Raw genomic sequence first — 19,295 nt, forward strand, 5'->3', positions numbered from 1 at the left:
CTGAGGCATACGGATTGTAAAAGTCACTTATCTATAAGTGGCAAAGCTGGGATTTGAAAACCCAGGCAGTTTGAATCTAGTACTCATACTCTATACGATCTCATGGTTAAACTAAAGATAAAGAGGAGTCAGAAAAACAATATATAAAGGGGGAAATGGCTATCAGAAACTAAGGATAAAATAATTACAAATTCAGTTTTGAGCATCCTGCCAGCCACGATAAGTGGTAACTAAGAGGGTACACAGCTTTCCTATCTGAGGAGAGTAAGCATATGCGTTCTTTGTGAGAGGCATACTGCTTTCTGGCTGGCATTTCTTATGGGATCCATACACAAACGACAAAGGACATACGCCTTCAAAAGTGCTGCTGCAGAATATTCAAACACATCCATCTAGTAGTCATTTCTTCAACCTCAAGAGGCTTCCTCTGACACCCCTGCCACCATGAAGCCACCCAAAGCCCCTCCTTTGTGTGCCCTTAACACAATCTGTATATGTCTCTGATGACTGCACCTATCGTGCTACCTTTTTATCTTTAGGTCTCTTCCATTGGACTGTAAGCAACCTGAGGACAGGCAATGTTCATTTTTGTTGTTGTTGTTCCTGTACCCAGGAGAGTGATTGACACACAGCAGATACTCAATAAATGTTTGTTGAGTGGTACATACTCTTAATTAACATCAAATTTGATAAAAGCCAAAAGAAGGGACTATTAAATCAAGTTCAGAAAAAGTTGTACAAATATACTCTAGGTCTGCTTTATGGATTCTAGCTTGAAGAAAGTAAAAACGTAGAGAAACCCAAACTTTAGAATGGCTATATTTTCTAAAGTGCAGACTCCTGGGTACTCCCCCAGAAATTTAGATTTGATATATTTGGGGTGAGGCCGCTGGAAGCTATAATTTTTCAGAGGCCACCAGTGATTCTGATCTAGTTAATTTTATTAGATTTGGGACCCAACGCTCTTGGGTAACTCCAAATCCACAGAAATGAGAACTGCAAAGGATCCTTGCAGTATTTGAGTCCAACTGTCTCATTTACAGATGAGGAAAGTTAGGCCCACAGAAGTGAAGCACCTTGTTCAAAATCTATACGAGCAATTATTATGGCTGAGCCCAGCCTAGAACCTAGGTGACCTCATGCGTATAGAATTTGTTTCAGCAAGGGAAAGAAATCACAATAGGGAAACTCAGACAAAGAGACAGGAATGGGGCCTACCTTTCTGATGTTCATAACAGCTTGATCCGAAGTCAATAACTTTAACAGAGACTTGGCCCTTCTGGTATAACACGATATTCTCCTAGAGAGAAGAAGGAGGACATACGATCCGTTTTAATAATGCTGTGCTAGGCTCTCTATTGACCCAAATGTCTGCCATCCTCCATGACCCAGTCCAAAATTCAACTGCCTCATGGAGGACTCCACCTACATCTTCTCCAGATCCCACTCTTCTTCCCCTCCTCTGACTTCCCGTTTGACTTGTGGTTTGTACTTCTTATTTGGATCCAGTATTTGCTGACTTGCAGTATTTTTTTTTTTTTTGCATATATTTTGTCTCTTTTCCCATATAGATTGTGGGTTTATTTTATCTCCTTGGCATCTGGTCTTATGCCTTCCTTACATAAGGCCTTAAACATATCACTGACAGTGATATGTGATAAGCGCCCCACCAACACACTGCTATGACAGTAGAGAACACAAAAAAGGGCAATGATTTGATTCGAATTTGTGGTTTTCACACTGAATTTGGGGAAATAAGAAAACAGAAGTTCCAGTAGTCATGCAGAAGGAGGCAGAGGTCCTGGGCTCTCCTCCCAAGATGAGAGTATACTACTGTGTTTCCCTGAAAATAAGACCTAGCTGGACCATCAGCTCTAATGCACCTTATGGAGCAAAAATTAATATAAGACTCAGTCTTATTTTAATATAAGACCAGGTCTTTATAATATAAATATAATATAATATAATTAATATAATGTAATATAATACCGGGTCTTATATTAATTTTTGCTCCAAAAGATGTATTAGAACTGATGGTCCGGCTAGGTCTTATTTTTGGGGAAATATGGTACGTAGGTCTGGAAGATTAGTCCTAATCGTGTTTTCAAGGATCTGAATACAAGATGAACTGATTATCGTGAATATCAGATGAATTGATTGCTTTCCGAATTCCCTTAACATTCTAGATATGGCATAACAGGCCTGGTCCGAAACCTCTGACACCAAAACTAAAAAAGTACAAATTTAGTCCACAGTACCTTTTCTAAAGAGTATTTGTGTTAACTGACACAGTATGATCAGCAAGTCTTTCTTTAAAAGACAAGACTTTCTAGTGTGTCTCTAGCCCAGTGGGAAGGCTCCTTAACTAGGTGAGACTGGCCTTCCCATCTATTGGTAGAACTCACTCTATAGAGGTGACGGATGTGCCAGGCCATCACAGCTCATTGATACTAACCATGAAGTCCATAAGAATAACTCCAATTCTTGAATCCACACTCATTAAACATTCTCCTGGTTATAGGGACGTGTAGACGTCCCTATTGGGCACATATATTCCAATCTACCTGAGCTATTTCTCAAGGAACCTATTATCTGATATGTTGGCTACTAAGTGTCTTGTGAATTTCCTGGGTGAGAGTGAGTCCCCTAAGCCCAAAGATGCTAGTCACTGTGACCTTTTGGAGCTGCAAAGCTGATTAGGAAGTTGGATGTGGCGGAGAATACATCAAGGCCACCATCCTGATGAGGCTCCACCAGGCAGCCCTGAGGAAACGTCTCTATCTTAACAATCTTTAATTGTAAAAACATCACAAATTTACCCAATGAGTGACAGATTTTTTGTTTTGTTTTATTTTGTTTTGTTTTGTTTTGTTTTTAATAGCCATTTTGGCTGTAAGGAGAAAGGAACGAGGAAAAGTTAAGGGATATTTATGTATCTGTGAGAGTCAGGCTGTTTTTGGAACCAGCCCGATCCTGTATCTTCACACTTACATGCCTCTTCTCTAGCTCCCTCTCTGTGTTCCTCACATTTGCACCTAACAAGCATTTACGCACTGACGGCCTACCATTGCTATTGTCCAGCACAATATTGGGTCCTGGGAATCAAATGGTGAGAAGGCATGGTTGCAGATCTTTGGGGAGCTTGCAGTTCACGGGTGTTACAAATAAAGAAACAATTCCTACAGAAAGCAATCGGTGCCAAGATAGAGCTGAATATAGAATAGTAGGAAGACGTGAGGAAGGGGCGCTCCGTTTGGAGGAGTAGTCTGAGATTTGTTGCCGCCTAGGACCGACTCAGAGTAGAGTGGATACAGTGAGGACGTAGTAGTACAGCAGTGATCCAGCTCCCTGCAGGGCACCGGTCTCTGCACACCCTACACTAAGCATTCCATAGGAAAGCCCGCACACCTTCCTGTCCCTGTGTGCCTCGGTGACACCACATCTCTCTCCCTTGTCCCAATACCCATTCCTGGGTCTTCACGGCAGCTCACTTCCTCTACACAACCTCTGGCTGCTTGGCTTCTACCCTGGAGCCCTGACCGCGATGCTGCCTCGTTACCACTGGGGAGTGGAACGGGACACACAGTTTCTGGGGGTGGGCACCAGCTCCCCTGGCAGGACAGAGGTTGTACTCACAGGCTTGAGATCGCAGTGAATGATCTTCTCTACATAGAGCATTTGCAAACACTTCAACACAGACAGGGTGAAGTGCCGAATGATTGACAGACTGAAGCCTTGAAATTTATTATTTTTCATTAACTCATACAAGTTGATTCTGGGAAAGAGAGAAAGGGACGTGTATCAGTGCAAAAAGTATAATGCTGAGTTTGAACCTGCAAACAATCCCATACCAGCTGGTCTCCCTCTGGTAGTAGGCGAGCGTCAGACCGGCAGGCAGGCCTTTCGTGTCCTGTAAACTCAACTTTCCCAGGATTCATGGTGGCTCTAGGATGACACTCAACTGTGCTGGCCTCTTAGATGTCCCCTCATTTCTTAAGTGATAAGGTCATTTAATCACTTTGTTACACTCTGGGTGTTAAGAGGTTGGAACAAACTTCTAAAACATTCATAGTTCTTCAGGCCCATGGGAGGGAGCCAGGAAGCCCACCAGTCACTCAACCCAGCAGCCACTGTGGCCCTGCCTGATAAGGCTGTCTAAAGATGACAGGTTCCTGACAGGTAAGGGAACAAGAGAGTGGGCACATGGGGGCTGAGGCAAAACAGAGACACCCTACCCTATCTGTAGCAAGCCTGACTGCTTGGTCCCGATCTGTCGCTTTTCAGGAAGAGGGCACGCTTTTGCCAGGTTATTCTAAATTTGCTAGACAAGCAGAAGCCTGCAATATTGTATAAAAACCTGCCATGTTACATGAAACCTGCTGGCTTACAAAATGTTGGAAACTAATGCCAAAGAATTTTAACAAGAAAAACTTATTTGTTTTTCTTATACCCTCTGTACAAACTGTAAGATGAGGAGAGGGGGAAGAGGACATGGACCCAGAAACTACTCTGCATCAGCATCTTCCTTATTTCTCCCAATCTTCTATCTCCAAGCTTTATCTAACGCTGCCTTATTTAGAAGCCATTCACTCTTGAGGGGCACAGTGGAGATATGAGACTTGGCACTGGCCTCCTCCTGGCCAGCTGTGTGTCTCTGGGCAACTGCCCAACCTCTCTGGGCCTTGGCTTCTCCCTCCACACACCTGCTCCTCTTGACCTCTCAGAGCGCTGTTAAATACAGCGACATGCCAGCTGTTCATTTGATTAACGGCCAATAAAGGCAGCCTGGTGTCCACTTAGCCACAAGGAAGATAATTCACCTCTGCATATTGGGAAGTAGAGATTTTGTAATCATCAGAGATGGTAACGACAGTGTCAACTTCACTCCTGATTGAAATGTAGCCAGCTCCTAGCATTTCACCGGCAGTGATGGTGTCCTGGGCACACCAAGCTACCAGCCCAGCGCAGCCAGTAACACTGGGCCTCTGAGAGCTCACCTCCAATCATTCTCCCTCGCTAAATGCATTCTGGGCTTCTGGTTTCATTTAAATTGCATCAGGTGGTCTTCTCAGAGAGAAGAGTAATCAAATTAGCATTTCCTCCCAATTAGCACACTCTTTCATCTCCAACCTGCAACCAGGTGATGCCAATCTATTTCAGTCACGTTGTTTTCTTACTAAAAAATCTGTTCCTGTCCTTATTTGCACAAAATCAAACCTAGTTCCCCACTCTGAGCCGTCAGCTGCCTGCTCCCCTGGGTGCCAACCTCTGCACCACAGGACGTAAAGCCAGTGAGTATGGCCGTGGTAGAAAATTTTTCAAAATATTTTAGTTTTGCTCTTGAGGGCAGACGGCTTATTTGGGTTATGTCACCCAGTCTAGCACCCAGAACCTGGGCAGCGCATCCTGTGTATGCTGGCAGGTGACAGGCATGACTGAGGGATGGGGTGACATGGGCAGCTTTTGGTCCAGCTTCCTCACTCCCGGGCTTTCTAGAGAACTGAGTGGACATTCTAATCATTAAGTGTTCACATCCAGAAAAAAAACTAGTGTTGTGACCTCAAAGTATTTTTCTGTTATCTTAACCAACTTTTAAAAAGAAAATAAATTAAAAAGAAAGAGCAACTGACCCCAGGAGTTCAAAGGTGATGCAGAGGTGGTTGCGGAAGTAGAAAAAGTCCTTCATGTGGACCACATTGTAGGTGTTGTCTTTGTCCTTCCTTCTGAGAGCGTCCAGGATCTTCAGCTCCACCAGGGCCTGGAGGTGAAATCTGAATGATTGGAGGGAGAGGAGGGGACAGAAGACACGGTGTCATATCATGCTGCGGCAGTGGCCCATTTTCTCAGCCCCTCCCCTTGACCTCAACAAGGCAGAAAGCACTAAACACTCCATAGTCTTGCCTCCTCCTCACCCCACCATGGAATCAGATAAGTAGAGAAAGAGGAAAAGACCAGAGGCAGAGGCAGAGTCAGGAGGGTTGGCATTAGGAAGGGGCCAGGGTTGTGCAGTCCCTCCTGTACAGCCGATGCCATCCACCACACCTCTTCTTGTTCCTGATGATTTTCAAGGCCACCAACTCATTGTTTTTGTGATCCAAGCACTTGGCCACCTGTCCGAAGGACCCTTTCCCGATCATCTCCAGAACCTCGTAGCGGTAGGCAATGTGGTCATGCAGGACCTGCAGAAGCCAGGCAAAGGGTGAGGAGCTGACCCCGGGGCTTCCCTGACCCTGGGGCCCCTAGATACCCATTCTCAGTTCATGGCTCATTCTTGGGGAGAACTTTCACTAGGGCTGGTGCAACTCCCAACCTCATCTCATTGCTACTACAACGGTTATGGTGTTGCCCGGACCCCAGGCCTGCCATGTGGTGCCAGGAAAGTCCCACCAGCTCTGTCCACGTCAGGCGGTGCACAGCACATGGCAGAGGCTTTGGGAAGAGCAGCAGCTTCGGTTTGGAGAAAGTTCTGTGTCTGACCCCTCACGTGTCTCTATCAATCAGAGAAGGCTTTATGTCTGTTCTTCCTCTTCCTGGCCAGATCTGGTTTCTCCTTTTGACTTTTCCAGATTTAATTCTATCTTGGAGTTAGAAGTACACAACTTGGACCTTTCTCAACTAAGAAAAGAAGTATTTTCCAAGAGCCAGAATCATCCATGTCTCTCCATGTGCTGAAAACTAGGGAGGACGTGTTTAGTCCAAGCAACAGGAAATTACCAATTAAAAAAACCTTTTCTGGGTGGCTTCAGACAAGCCAGTTACCCACTCTGAGCTGTAGTGCTCTCATCTGTACCTGAAGGTTCTAGATAGGATGGTCTCAAGGCCCTCTAGCTCAGAGAATCTGTGATCCCTAGTGTTATACTCCTGAATTCAGGACAGGTGTTTGTGTTCCAGCCCTCACGATGCGTTTGTGATTGTGTGGTGGGGATCTGTTCATAGAGGAGGAATCAAGACCATGAATATGAACATGTGCAACTTGACTGATAAGTGGAAGTCGCGTACTCTACTTGTGAGGTCTGGCAGGAGAATGTATGGGGAAAGAATGTTGGTGTAAAGGCACATGTGTTTCCCTAATATTTGTACATATCGTCTACATGCCACCAGTTGGGGGTGTCATAATTATTCACTCACATGTCAACTTGAACGCCGATTGTGGTGACTTCAGGCCAAGGACCAGGTCACACTCATTGTTGATAGTTCCCTTTATATTTCAGAGTCTAGCAGATGCCCAAGCGTATGGTAGGTTCTCAGTAAATAGGTATTCAATGAACATTTGCTGACAGAATAACTGTGAGAACGTAGTTGTGTTTCTTGTTTAGGAATTTGCTATAGACATTGTAGGCATTGCATCTCTGGGTGTGCACTGGAACGTAGTAAGGATAGAGATTCCCAGCATACAGGAAGCCCACATATCCCTCCCCCAACCAAAACCTAGCTTTCTAAGATTTGAGACTGAAGAACTGAGTTCCGGTGAAGTAGCTTAAAGGTAGTGTGACATGCCTGGGAAATGTCCCAGAGACTCTAGGCCCGGCTTGGGGGTGGGGGGTTTGAGGATGGCTGGCTGCATTGGAGGCAAGGTTTATATTAATGATTCTTAACCAAGGACCCATTAGTAACCCCCTTCCCCACCCACCTGCTGAAATGTTGAGTACGGGTGTCTTTTCTGGGATGAGAATTTATAGCTCTTATCAGATTCCCAAAGGGATCCTGGACCTAAAAAATGTTGAGAACTACGGCTCTAGATAGAGGGTGTGTGCCAGAAACTCTAAAGCCTTTCTTCTCAAAGTGGGGTCCAAGGACTAGCAGCACGGGTACCACCTGGCAGCTTTTTAGAAAGGCAGACAGTCAGGCTCCGCCTTAGACCGCTGGATAAGAATCTACATTTTTAACAAGACCCCCAGGTGATTTCTGCACACGGTAGCTTCAGAAACACAGCCCTAACTGCTGCTAAAACAATCTGCCTCTTCTGGGAAGCCATCAAAGACCAATACTATCCCCTGCGCCTAACCAGATTGGGAAGAAATGTCCAGAGGAGGAAATGCCCACCAGTCCTCCAGCCTGGGGGACCAAGCATCACTCATCGGAACTTTCTCAGAAGTGGAAATTGCCTCCTGAAGTGAAAGGGGCACCTTCCACTGTCCAGATTTCATCTTCAGTCTGGGAAGAGACCCTGTTCTGGAAAGCCCCAGTGATACAGTCAGAAGAAGGAAAGAAGAGGTCACTGGGACCCATTTTTGGAAAACTGAAGGAAGTCAAACACCAGAGACTATAGTGGCAAAAGCTTTTTTCCCCCGCCTGTGGGGTAAATGATATTTATTATAAAATAGAAAAAAGGTCCGTTCATGGGCTTGTACAGAGGAGACAGAAACAGGGAATGCTGGGGAGTTTGCATCTTATTCCATAGTCTGGCTTTTTCCAATAGGTCCACGCTCTGAAGCCTCTGAGAGTCCACCCAGGATACCTGTTACCCCAAATACTCTTGGAGAAAATCAGTATTCTGTTATCAGAATAGTTTGTATATTAACTGCATGTGTTCCTGTTTTTAAACATGGCATTTCTTTGGGTTACCACCTACTAGAATCCTTCAGTATGCCTAGTCCCAGATAGATCAGCATCAAATGCTATAAAATACCCCATACTTTTTTCCTTTCCAGACTATCTCTTGTTCCCAAGCCCCAAACCGAGCAGTTTCATGACTTATTCTCCCATTACCTTCATGTAGGAGCCATGTTCATCATCAAAACTTGTCTTGCTGAATTTCTCAGGAGCCACGTGGAGCTTCTCAGCTTCAAGCCCCAGGAACCACAGCTCTGCATAGCCCAGGATTTCATTTTGCTCATAAGAAGACAGCTGGTTCTTAAAAAACCTTAAGGCCTCTGTGTGAAAAACACTGTAGTTGTCAGTTAAGTTGAGGCAACTTGGGGATCTGCCCAGGGTGCAGGTGACGGCAGCCCTTCAAGTTCGTGAGCCAGTCAGCCTTTTCCTCAACTAGATGGCTTACTAAGTAAGGACGATGCATCGTGAGTCTCACAGGGTGGAACTGTTGCACACATAAATGTCAAGGTGTCGTACTGATTCCAAAGGAAGGGAAAGGGAGAAGTCAGTATCCAAAGAGCTGTGGGTTGCAGCAGCGTGGGTAAGAAATCCAGGAGTAAACTTAGTGTCAACAATTGTACCGTGTTTCCCCAAAAGTAAGACCTAGCCGGACCATCAGCTTTAATGCGTCTTTTGGAGCGAAAATTATTGTAAGACCCGGTCTTATATTATATTATATATGACCTGGTGTTATATTAAAATAAGACCAGGTCTTATATTATATTATATAAGACCTGGTCTTATATTAAAATAACACCGAGTCTTATATTAATTTTTGCTCCAAAACACATTAGAGCTGATGGTCCAGCTAGGTCTTATTTTCAGAGAAACATGGTATGTAGAAAAGGCAGCAATTGCCCAAGTTAATATGGTCTCGGGCTACACAAACAGTCTATCCTGAGAGGGTCTACAAACTACAATGCCTTCAGGGGCCAAGCAGACGGCAAACGTGACTTTCAAGGGACAGTAGGTATTCCCAGCTGCTCCAGTGAGTCCCTCCAACTCCAAGGAAGGAAGTGTGTTAGCTCTTCTCTACTCTACATTGGACCGGTCACATCACGGGTCTGGGGTTTGCTCTCGGGATGGGTGGGGTGGGATTCAAACTTTAAGAGAGAGCTAGATAAACCGCAGAGTGCTGGGAGGAAAGAAACCAAGATTGAGGAGAAGGGACACCATGTTATTTGACAAAATGCTGAAGAGTTGGAGAAGGAACTTCCAGGAGGAAAGAAAGACTTATGGGGTTCAAGACCTGTGTGTGTGTCTTCTTATATATGAAGGGCAGTCATGTGTCATATATATGAAGGGCAGTCATATATATGAAGGGCGGTCAGGTGTCATATATATGAAGGGCGATTATGTGTGAGCTGAATAAGGCTGGTTCTTTGTCCAGAAGACAGAACCAAGGCCTGAGAGAGCAAGGAGGCAGACATCAGCTCTGTAAAGGCAGAACTAGCTCAGAACTGAAATGATCTCCTAGTGTGCAGTTCCTAAGATTAAGGACAACCAATTTCAAAGCTATGAGAGAAGAGCTCCAAGCATCATAGTGTTGGAACATGGTACATGCTCAGTGGATTTTGTTTTTTTTTTCCCTTTGAACCCTAGTAGGTTATGCATCTCTGAGCCTTGTGAGGAGTCGGGCTCCTGGCCAAAAACCTATGTGTGATCTTCTGATCATAGACAGTTACGAAGGTTTTACCTTGGCAGGCCTCACGGGGGAAGCTGCCCTCCCCACAGCAGCCTGTGCACGGCCAGGGCACTGACGTCTCGGAAGAGTTGCAGTCAAGGACTCAGGTTCCCCTGGCTGGCCATGCGCTCTTACACACCTAACCCAGGAGCCTCCATTCAGAGTTCTCCTCTGGTACTTCTGCTAAGATCTCTTTATCAAGAGGAAAGAAACTTCAAGACGTTTTCCCCAATTCTGATTCAGTATTCAGTACTGTTTCGCTCCTAGCCCTTCTCCCTCCCTTTCTCCCCTGCTCCCTAAAAGACAACAGGGACTCTAGTCTGAGTGCTGATATGTCTGACCCTGGCCTGGTGCCAGTGCACAGTGGGAAATGGAACCATGGGGAGTCAGTGCTTTCCCCTAGTTAGCTTCCTATTTATACCATCACAGGAAGTGATCACAGTGCTTTCACTTTGGCTTATTGCCTTAATTGACTCCTCCAGCATCTGGCACCTTAGCCCTCTTCAGCTCAGCTCAGCTCTTGACACCTGACCGTCTCTAACCTCCCCACCACACCTTGCTGGGGCTCTGAAGGCATACCTTTTGCTGTCAGAGGCATCTTGTGCTTCCTCGGTGGTTTCTCCTTGGGCTTGGGATTTTGGGTGTCAGTGTTTGAAAGGAATGGTATCTCTGAAGCCTTGAGCTCAGAGGTCAGCATCTGATTGTGAACTTGATTCTCCTGTCCAGGGAAAGAGACTTGCGATAAAGGACTCCTTAGCCTTCTCCTGGGTGTCCTAACCCATTTATCTGACCAAGAACACCCACACCCAGCCAGACTCTACTCCTTCCTCTCCAGGGAGAAATGGTAATCATGAGACAGTAGGTTTTCTCATATTTATCTCAAAGAAAGTATCTGTCTGATTCTCATTATTCTCTGTAAGACCCATGTACATTACAGGATGCATTTGACAACTCTAACGACATTTTATTACAGGAGAAGATGGGAACAGTATTTTCCTGTTTCTCTTGAGAAGGCTAATTCCTAACTGGATAATGACTTGCCCAAGGACACAAATACTTAAACTTATGTGTGTATAATGTCTCTTTAATTTGACACTTTCTCACATTATCTCATTTGGTCTTTACACAAAAAAATGAGGGGGCATTGGAGGCAAAAAAAACCCAAAAAAGACACACATACACACACACACACACACACACACACACACACACACACACACACACAAAACATCCTCCAAAGGGGTGGCAAAAACCTCCAAAGCAATGTTGTATGCTTTTACCATTTACACAACAAATACTTCATTTTTCCTTTCCTCAATGAATCCTCATGACGACCCAATAGAGAGCCTGTTTTGTAGATAAAAGAAAGTCGGTGACATCTGCTGAAGTTTACATTCATTGTAAAGAGTGAGAACAGGACTAGAGCCCAACTCTTCAGGTGACTTTGTGCTTTTCCCACCTTCCTGGGAACTTTCTAAACTTGACTCTATACTGAAATCAGGTCTTTCTCCTGCCTGCCGAAGGCCATGTCCACTGCCCTGCACTCACCTGACACAGCAGGGATGGCTTTAGTAGGATTTTGTGGCTGATCTGTGGGAAGTTAACCATGTTTTTCTTCCCCGTGTTATCCACAAAAGAGAGTGAAGTAATGTCGGTGTTTGTACTCTATGGAAGGAGAAAGTAGAAAAGTTACAGAAGCCTCAGGCAAGAAAATGTCTTGGAGAGTCATTTCTTCCAGCACCTTCCCCACAGCAAGGATGAGCCCGAACCAAGTCCAGGCCTAAATCTATATTTAAAGTTCTTGCAGAGAAAAGCAGAGTGGTCAGGCAGACGGCCTCTGGGCTTGAATTCCTACTCCACTTACCAGCTGTAGACCTTAAAGAGATCATACCCTTCGTCTAAGCTTCAATCTTCTCATCAGTATCATGGGAACAACAACAGCATCTACCTCACACTTTTTGTGAGGTAAATGAGGCAATCTATGTAGAATATTCCATAAGTGTTAGCCCTTATTATCATCATTCCAATGTCATACCACCCTAACATGGGGAAGTTCTTCCTGCAAAATTTCCTTAGTACAAGTTCCCATTTTCTCTACATTATTGACATGACCTACTCACTTGGCTGCCTCCCACCACCCTGCATTGATTAATTGATTGATTGATTGATCAATTGACTGATTGATTAGGGAAGAGGTAATTTGACTATCAATACATAGCAACATGGACCATCGTGTGGAGATGAGGCATGGTGATGTGGATAAAACGTGCTTATCTTGTCATGCTGGATTGACCAAAAATTCCTGTTCAAAACTCCCCTGGCCACCTATGTGCCGTCATCCTCTCCTCGGGAAAAGATACTAAGCATCACTTCCTACCTTATGTAATAAGCGGGTCATCCTGATGTTCTTGAAAGTGGAAGATGGCTTTTCGGCTTGAACCAAAGGTTTACTCTCAACCTGGATCAAGTGGAAGAGAATTGGAATAGTGCTTGGCATGGTTTCACCCCAAGTCACCCACACATTTATTAATATATTGCTTCATTACAATAAACAAGATATATGCTGGAAGCCACCTCTCCTCAGCCCCTAAAGCTAAGAAGAGCTAAGAGAGACTCCAGGCACTGGGTGAATGACTGCTTGAATAAATACCCAAACAAATGATCTTTCTCGCAGTGTCTATCCTGGATTGACTTGTTCTGTGGTTTTCACACATTTTAAAAAAAAGAATATCCACATAATCTTTCCCTCCAATAAAATCTTAACTAGAGCGCTGGACATGAGAAGAGATCAAAGTTGTCTGCTCTTGCCGAAGAAAATGCCCGTCGTCTAGCCCAGGAATGCTTTCACCCTCAGAGGAACTCCGAAGGTGCCTGAGGAGAACCTACTAGACTATAAGCGCCCAGCCTGAACACCATTGACCTGATCGGAAGAGACTTAACATCTAGAAAGAGGTGGAGGGAGGAGACCAAAGCAGCAGCACAGTGTGTCCTAAAGGGCGGTAGGCATGCAATGAAGGCATGTGACATAATTGTGCATAGTACACAGATAACAGTTATTGAATGGTTAGGCATTTCTTTTTATATCCATTTGAGAAACTATAACTAGCATGTTAAACCTATAATTCTGTTGTTGTTGTTGTTGTTGTTGTTATTTGGCATGAGGCTAAAATTTAAGTAAAAACAATGTGAATACACAAAAGTCATGAAGGTGGCACTGAAATGACTAAAGTTCAGCCAAAACAGGCTACCATTTGAATCTCAGTTCTGCTCTTTGAAGCAGAACCCAGGGGCTCTCCTTTTTCCAGCCCTCTCTGAGGGAAGTGCATGGCATTTGTCCAAAGCTGAGACACAGCTGGGGCCAGACTCACCTCTGTAAAACGTGGTATACCGGCGGCGCTGAAATAGGAATGGGGTACAATGCTTCAACTCGTTATGACCTGGCACAGCCAAGCCCTCCACACAACTGATGGACTATTTAGAAGAGTCCATCTTGACCTTCTAGAATCGGGACTTGCTCTGAGGGAGAGGGGACTGCCTAGAGCATGGGCCAGAGCCCTAGACCAAACTAATTTGATTAGCTAATGTGTACTGTATACAGGATTTGGTTGTCTATTGGATAGACAACCATGACACCTGAGCAAATACTGTAATGGCGAATCTCATTAAGGGCCAACTTCTCATCAAATAAATCTGTGGGGATTAAAACTTACAACCACCGACAATGACAAGTCGGCACTGAGGATGAGCTGGGAGACTGGACAGATAAATGAAAAGTACATTAACAAAACTCACCCCAGACTAAATACCAAGCACAGCGCATGGACAATGAGTGTCAACAAAGAAGGAAGGGATCACTGTGAATGCATCTGCCCAAGAGAATATGGACAGGCTTTTTGGAACGGGTGTGGCCTGCTCTGCGCTCTATTTGGGAGGATGGGTAAAGAGTGTGTTCACTAGGTGAAACAAAAACAACAGCACCTGGGCATATTCCAGGGGTCTTCACAGCTCATGTTGGTTAACCTGGAGCACAGGTATGCTGAGGTTCTCAGTGCTAAGCTAAGGTACTTGGCCTTTATCTTATGGGCAATAGTAAAGCACTGACACTTTGCAAGGCTGGGAGTTACATATACAAATATTTCAGAAAGATCCCTCTAGCAGCAATGTGGCACAAAATAATGCTCACAGATACGGACTCTGAAGCAGACTCTGGTTTTGAATCCCAGCTCCACTACTCATTAGTTGCTTGACCTTTGGCAAGTTATTAACCTCTCCTCCTGTAACATGGGGATACTAACAGTACCAACCTCTTAGGGTTGTTGTGAGGATGAGTTGAATCCACACGTGAAAAGCACGTAAACCGGCGCCTTGTATATGCTAAGGGTAAGTGTTTGAGAGAGCTCACTTTCCTCATTTGTAAAATGGAAAGAGAGATCTTTGCTCATTTCTCATGAGACAGGAAAACCATGGACTCAGAAATGATGGAGGATGTGCAAAATGATGTGGAGCCTAAAATGATTAAAGGAACTGAGGATGTTTAAGCTGAGAGAAGATGAAACAAAACTTCTGAGAGGTTAACAATTCTGACACTGCCATCCATGTATACTGAAATCAAACAAATAAGTGGGTGAGATGGTAGGAACCAGGTTTTCACTCTCAGAGTGGAAACTTATAGATAATCAAGGTCAACATTAACATTTACACCATGTGATAATGGATTAGAGTTGAAGACATTAGTAAGAACTTAAGCTTAACTTAATATAGATACAGATGACTACATATAGAAATATTTATAGATATCTGTATACATAAAGGTTAGCGCACACACACACACACACACACACACTTCTTTGCATTGTCAGCTGAGAGGTCCTAAAAGAAATAACATCCCAGTTGAAATAAATACACCTAGCACTCAGATTGTAGTTTCTAATTCCATTCTCCAATAACAGGAACCAAGGCTCCTAGGAAAAATAATTGACGCTAGGACTGGAGCAGGAAATGTGCAAGATGAGCCTGGAGCATCTTGTAGTGACAGAAAGTAAAGAACTGCTGAAAAGAACAAAAAACAACAACAAAAAAATTGATAAGAATATGTCAAAAGGGCGTAAGAGCCAACTGAAAGAGCCACACTGGCTAAAGCTGGAACAATCTCAGCAACAAAATACTGTAGCATTGGATTATAACTCTAAGCATAAAATTAATATCCATGAGCCCATACTCATGTAGCTAAAATATTTAATGAAGAAATAAATAAGGGAGAAGAGACAAATCTCCCATGCAGAAGAATCCCTAATAAATTATAGATACTTCCACCCTCAAAGAGGAGCAGCACAACTCCACTCCCTAAGCATGGGCTGTGCATAGTGACTCATTTCCACAAAGCACCGCATGGAAAGAAAGAGAAAGAACAACTTTACAGTGGCAAAACCAGAGAAACACTACCTCAGAAGTGATCCAGTTCAGCATCAACAGTCATAAACCGTGCTGATAGTATGCACCATTGATAGAGTTTGATGAAAATGGCACTTCGCTTCCGTGGTCTTTGTCCCCAAACCTATAGCCCTAATCTCATCATGAGAAAAACAGCAAATTCCAATAAGAAAGCATCCTACAAGACATCTGACCAGTATTCCTCAAAACTGTCAAGATCATCCCCCAAAAAAGGAAAGTCTAAGAAACTGTTAGAACCAAAAGGAAAGAGCTTAAGGAGACATGAGAACTACATGTAATGTGGTGTCTTGGATGTAATCCTGGAACACAGAGGACATTAGGTTAAAACTAAGGAAATCTGCCTAACGTATGGAGTCTCCTTAATAATAATGTACAATATGTGTTCGTTAATTGTAACTAATGCCCCATACAAATGTAAGATAGAAACAAGGGAAACTGGTGCGGGCTATGGAGAGGTATGTGGGAATTCTGTACTATCTGCTCCATTTTTCTGTAAATCTAAAACTGTTCTAAAAAACATTAAGGTTATTAATAAAACAAACTCCTGAGAAGAGGGGCAATATCAGAAGGGCTGTTGCTTGACACAGTACAAACTTGTTCTACGGAGTCCAAAGAACAGAATCAGGTCAAAGTGTAGAATTTTTAGGGAGGTAGCTTCTGGTTCAGTAAAGAGAAGGCTTTTCTTAAGTTTAGAGCCGTCATGAGGTCTTGCGAGGCAGTGAGCGCTCCACCACTGGGAGTGCCGATTCCACCCCATGAGCACCTGTGAGAAACGTGCACGGAACTGTGGGCTGGGCAAGATGTAAGCTCCAAAGTCCCATCTGTCTGTAAGATTCATTCAGGTGACTCCTGGCAGTGTGCAACCTTCATCCTCTGACGGAACCAAGACTGAAAACCATTGCATGTAGAACAGTGCTTCCCAAGCTTTGTCACATCATGCCACACATAAAAAATTAAGTTTGGATGACAACCTGGAGTAAAGAGAGGCAGCTCACAGCCAAGTGCTACCAGCCCAGGGTTCCCGGTGCCCCAGGCTTGAGCAGGCCACCGTGAGGGCTGGCAGCCTCCACAGCCCTGCACCCATAGCCCATGCACTGGTACCGATGTATGGCCCACGTTGATGAACCTGCGGGCTGTTTTTTGTCTCCAGCAGCTTCCTCAGAGACACACAGGACCCATAACAACACTGCATTCTACCATAGCAACCCCGGGAGGCAGGAAGAAGGTGTGAGCCTGCATTCATGGTGGCAAAACAGAATGTTTCCTGTAAGACACTGGGCTTCATGACATTGTTCTGTGGTCCCTCACTGACGTCTGACCCAAGAGAACAGAAATCTCCTTAATGGTCTTGAGCTCTGTGTCCCAATGTAGAATCCTCAGCATAGAAAAGATTCTATCCACGGGGGCACCAGCATAGGTGGTGAGTCCTGTGCTGTCCGAGGCCTGGGCACTGGACTGGCTGGAGGAAGCCTGTGGAGTGGCGAGGGGCTAAGGGGCGAGGGGCTAAGGGGCGAGGGGCTAAGGGGCGAGGGGCTAAGGGCGGGGCTAAGGGCGGGGCTAAGGGCGGGGCTAAGGGCGGGGCTAAGGGCGGGGCATCGGAGGAAGTGACCAGGCGGCTGCGGAACCCCTTTCTGTGCTCATCACAGCGCTCAGAGAGGCCTCAAGCCAGAACCCGACTGTGACGCTCCTTTATTTTCCAGACTTTTTATATGAACATGTACTGCTTATCATTTGAAAATACCGTTATTTAAAAACAAAAAACATTACAACAGAGAAAGCTACATGGTTCCATGCAATGCTGGGGAGGGAGGGAACAGTAACAATGGCAGGGAGCACTCAGTCCCCGAGAGCCTGATGGAGGGGGTTAGACTTCAGGAGACACTGTGGAGGGAGCTGGACTCAGAGCCTGGGCACGGACACCGCAATGACACCGCAATGCGCGGATCTGAAGAAGAGAGGGAGACCTGTGAGTTCACAAGCAGGCTCAGGTTGCTAAGATTCTCCCATACTGAGGCCCAAGTCCAAACCACGGGGATGGCCCTGGGGTCTCCAGCTATGCTTACTACATTGCCGGGTGACAGACCCAGAGGGCCTGGGCACTGCACGACTGCACCTGGCTGGCTGATGACATGCCTCCAGCCTGAAGCCCTGACCCTGGGTCCCTCCTCCACCTCTCTTGTGCCTGTGTCTACTGAGCTGGAGACCCCTGGGTTCTCACACTTCTTTTGTTTTCTCAGGGGGAAAAAAAGGCAAATTCCATCTCACTGCTTTGCAAAAGCCAGCTCACCTTGTCTCAAACAGAAACTGAGTTCAGTGTGAAAGCTAATTCCAGGGAAGGTGAGAAAGCGGAACCCCAGATGCTCCACCCTCACCCACATCCCTAGCCCTCATGCAAAATAGTTCAAAGTTGCCAAATGATTACAGTTACTGATTCCTGGGACTCAAGGATTCTTCCAGGAACACGTCCTTCCTGCCTCCCCCTCCAGGGGGATACATGGGATGAGCCCTGAGGATGCAGTCTTTCCTGAGCACATCTGTGTGTCAGCACAGAGCATATGCTCCAGTGGCTTTCACATTTGCCTGGAGGGCTTTCAACATACAGAATCTCAGATCTGACCCGACTCCCTGGCAGTGGCCCAAAAACCTGTATTTTTTAAAAATCTCCCCAGGTGAGCTGTGTGCAGCCGGATTTGGGAGTCACGATATAATGCAATCCCCTCTTTGGAATTTGTCTCTCCCAACTCTGAACTTGGGTTTCCTTTATGCCATTGATGTTGACGTATCCACCCTAATTTTTTATGAATTCTCATCTCCCCACAATGAGACTCCGTGGCCGCAAACGTTAGGCCTTCCGTGACATGCCAGCCTTCGACAGCACTCCCTCTGGCTGGTTCATCTCGGGGTCCCCACAGTGCCCAGCCTGTGTGTGTCAGTGTCCATGCCACAAGAGTCAACACTGACCCGGGGCCAGCTGCAGAGCCAGTCTTGGATTTGCTGAGTGTCTCAGGATGGGGATGGATCTTCATTAAGTATCACCTTCCTTGCTGGGATAGCAGGAGAAGCTGTAGGCTGCTTTTAAACAAGGCTGCTTCCTTTGTACGATGTTACCGGGAAATGCCTTTAGTGCAAATCTAGATTAATCGACATAAGCTGACTGTAGTATGTATGACCTTCTCACTTGCAGCAGTGAGAGTGAGAATGTTTTTACAAATTGGCCAATTGTCACTTATGATTTCTTACCATGAGTAGCACAACTGTGTGAGAAGGAAGCTATCTCTTCACGACTCTGCCCACCAAATGCCTCGTTGGGCACCTATTGCAATGGTCTCCTGAGGGGTTTCCCCGCCCCTCCCCCAACCCATCCTCTACTGCCCCAGTGACCTCCGAAATTAACATGAATCTGATCTTGTTGCTTAAATCTCCTCAGTGATGTCCTCCCAAGGCGTAGAAGTCCTGGCCTACAAAGCCCTCCCAGCCTCATGTCTTGCCATGACCCTGGCCCTGCCCTTTTAGCTCCAGCAATTATGAATGACGTGCAGTTTTCAAACACCATACTATTTCACATCTC

General features: G+C 45.3%; 1 protein-coding gene across 1 annotated transcript in view; it reads right to left on the reverse strand.

Moving 5' to 3' along the window:
* The window catches only part of DYRK4 (dual specificity tyrosine phosphorylation regulated kinase 4), a 42,041-nt gene that overhangs the window by 11,402 nt on the left and 11,344 nt on the right, over window positions 1-19,295 (reverse strand). The window contains exons 2-9 of the mRNA XM_033117868.1: window positions 12,654-12,734; window positions 11,825-11,941; window positions 10,856-10,994; window positions 8,710-8,873; window positions 6,043-6,179; window positions 5,631-5,771; window positions 3,637-3,775; window positions 1,219-1,300 (exon numbers count right to left, since the gene is read on the reverse strand). Of these exons, the coding sequence (XP_032973759.1) occupies window positions 1,219-1,300; window positions 3,637-3,775; window positions 5,631-5,771; window positions 6,043-6,179; window positions 8,710-8,873; window positions 10,856-10,994; window positions 11,825-11,941; window positions 12,654-12,734 (1,000 nt within the window). The remainder of the gene's footprint in view (window positions 1-1,218; window positions 1,301-3,636; window positions 3,776-5,630; window positions 5,772-6,042; window positions 6,180-8,709; window positions 8,874-10,855; window positions 10,995-11,824; window positions 11,942-12,653; window positions 12,735-19,295) is intronic.

This window comes from Rhinolophus ferrumequinum, chromosome 10 (assembly GCF_004115265.2).
Source record: "Rhinolophus ferrumequinum isolate MPI-CBG mRhiFer1 chromosome 10, mRhiFer1_v1.p, whole genome shotgun sequence".
Lineage (NCBI taxonomy): Eukaryota > Metazoa > Chordata > Mammalia > Chiroptera > Rhinolophidae > Rhinolophus > Rhinolophus ferrumequinum.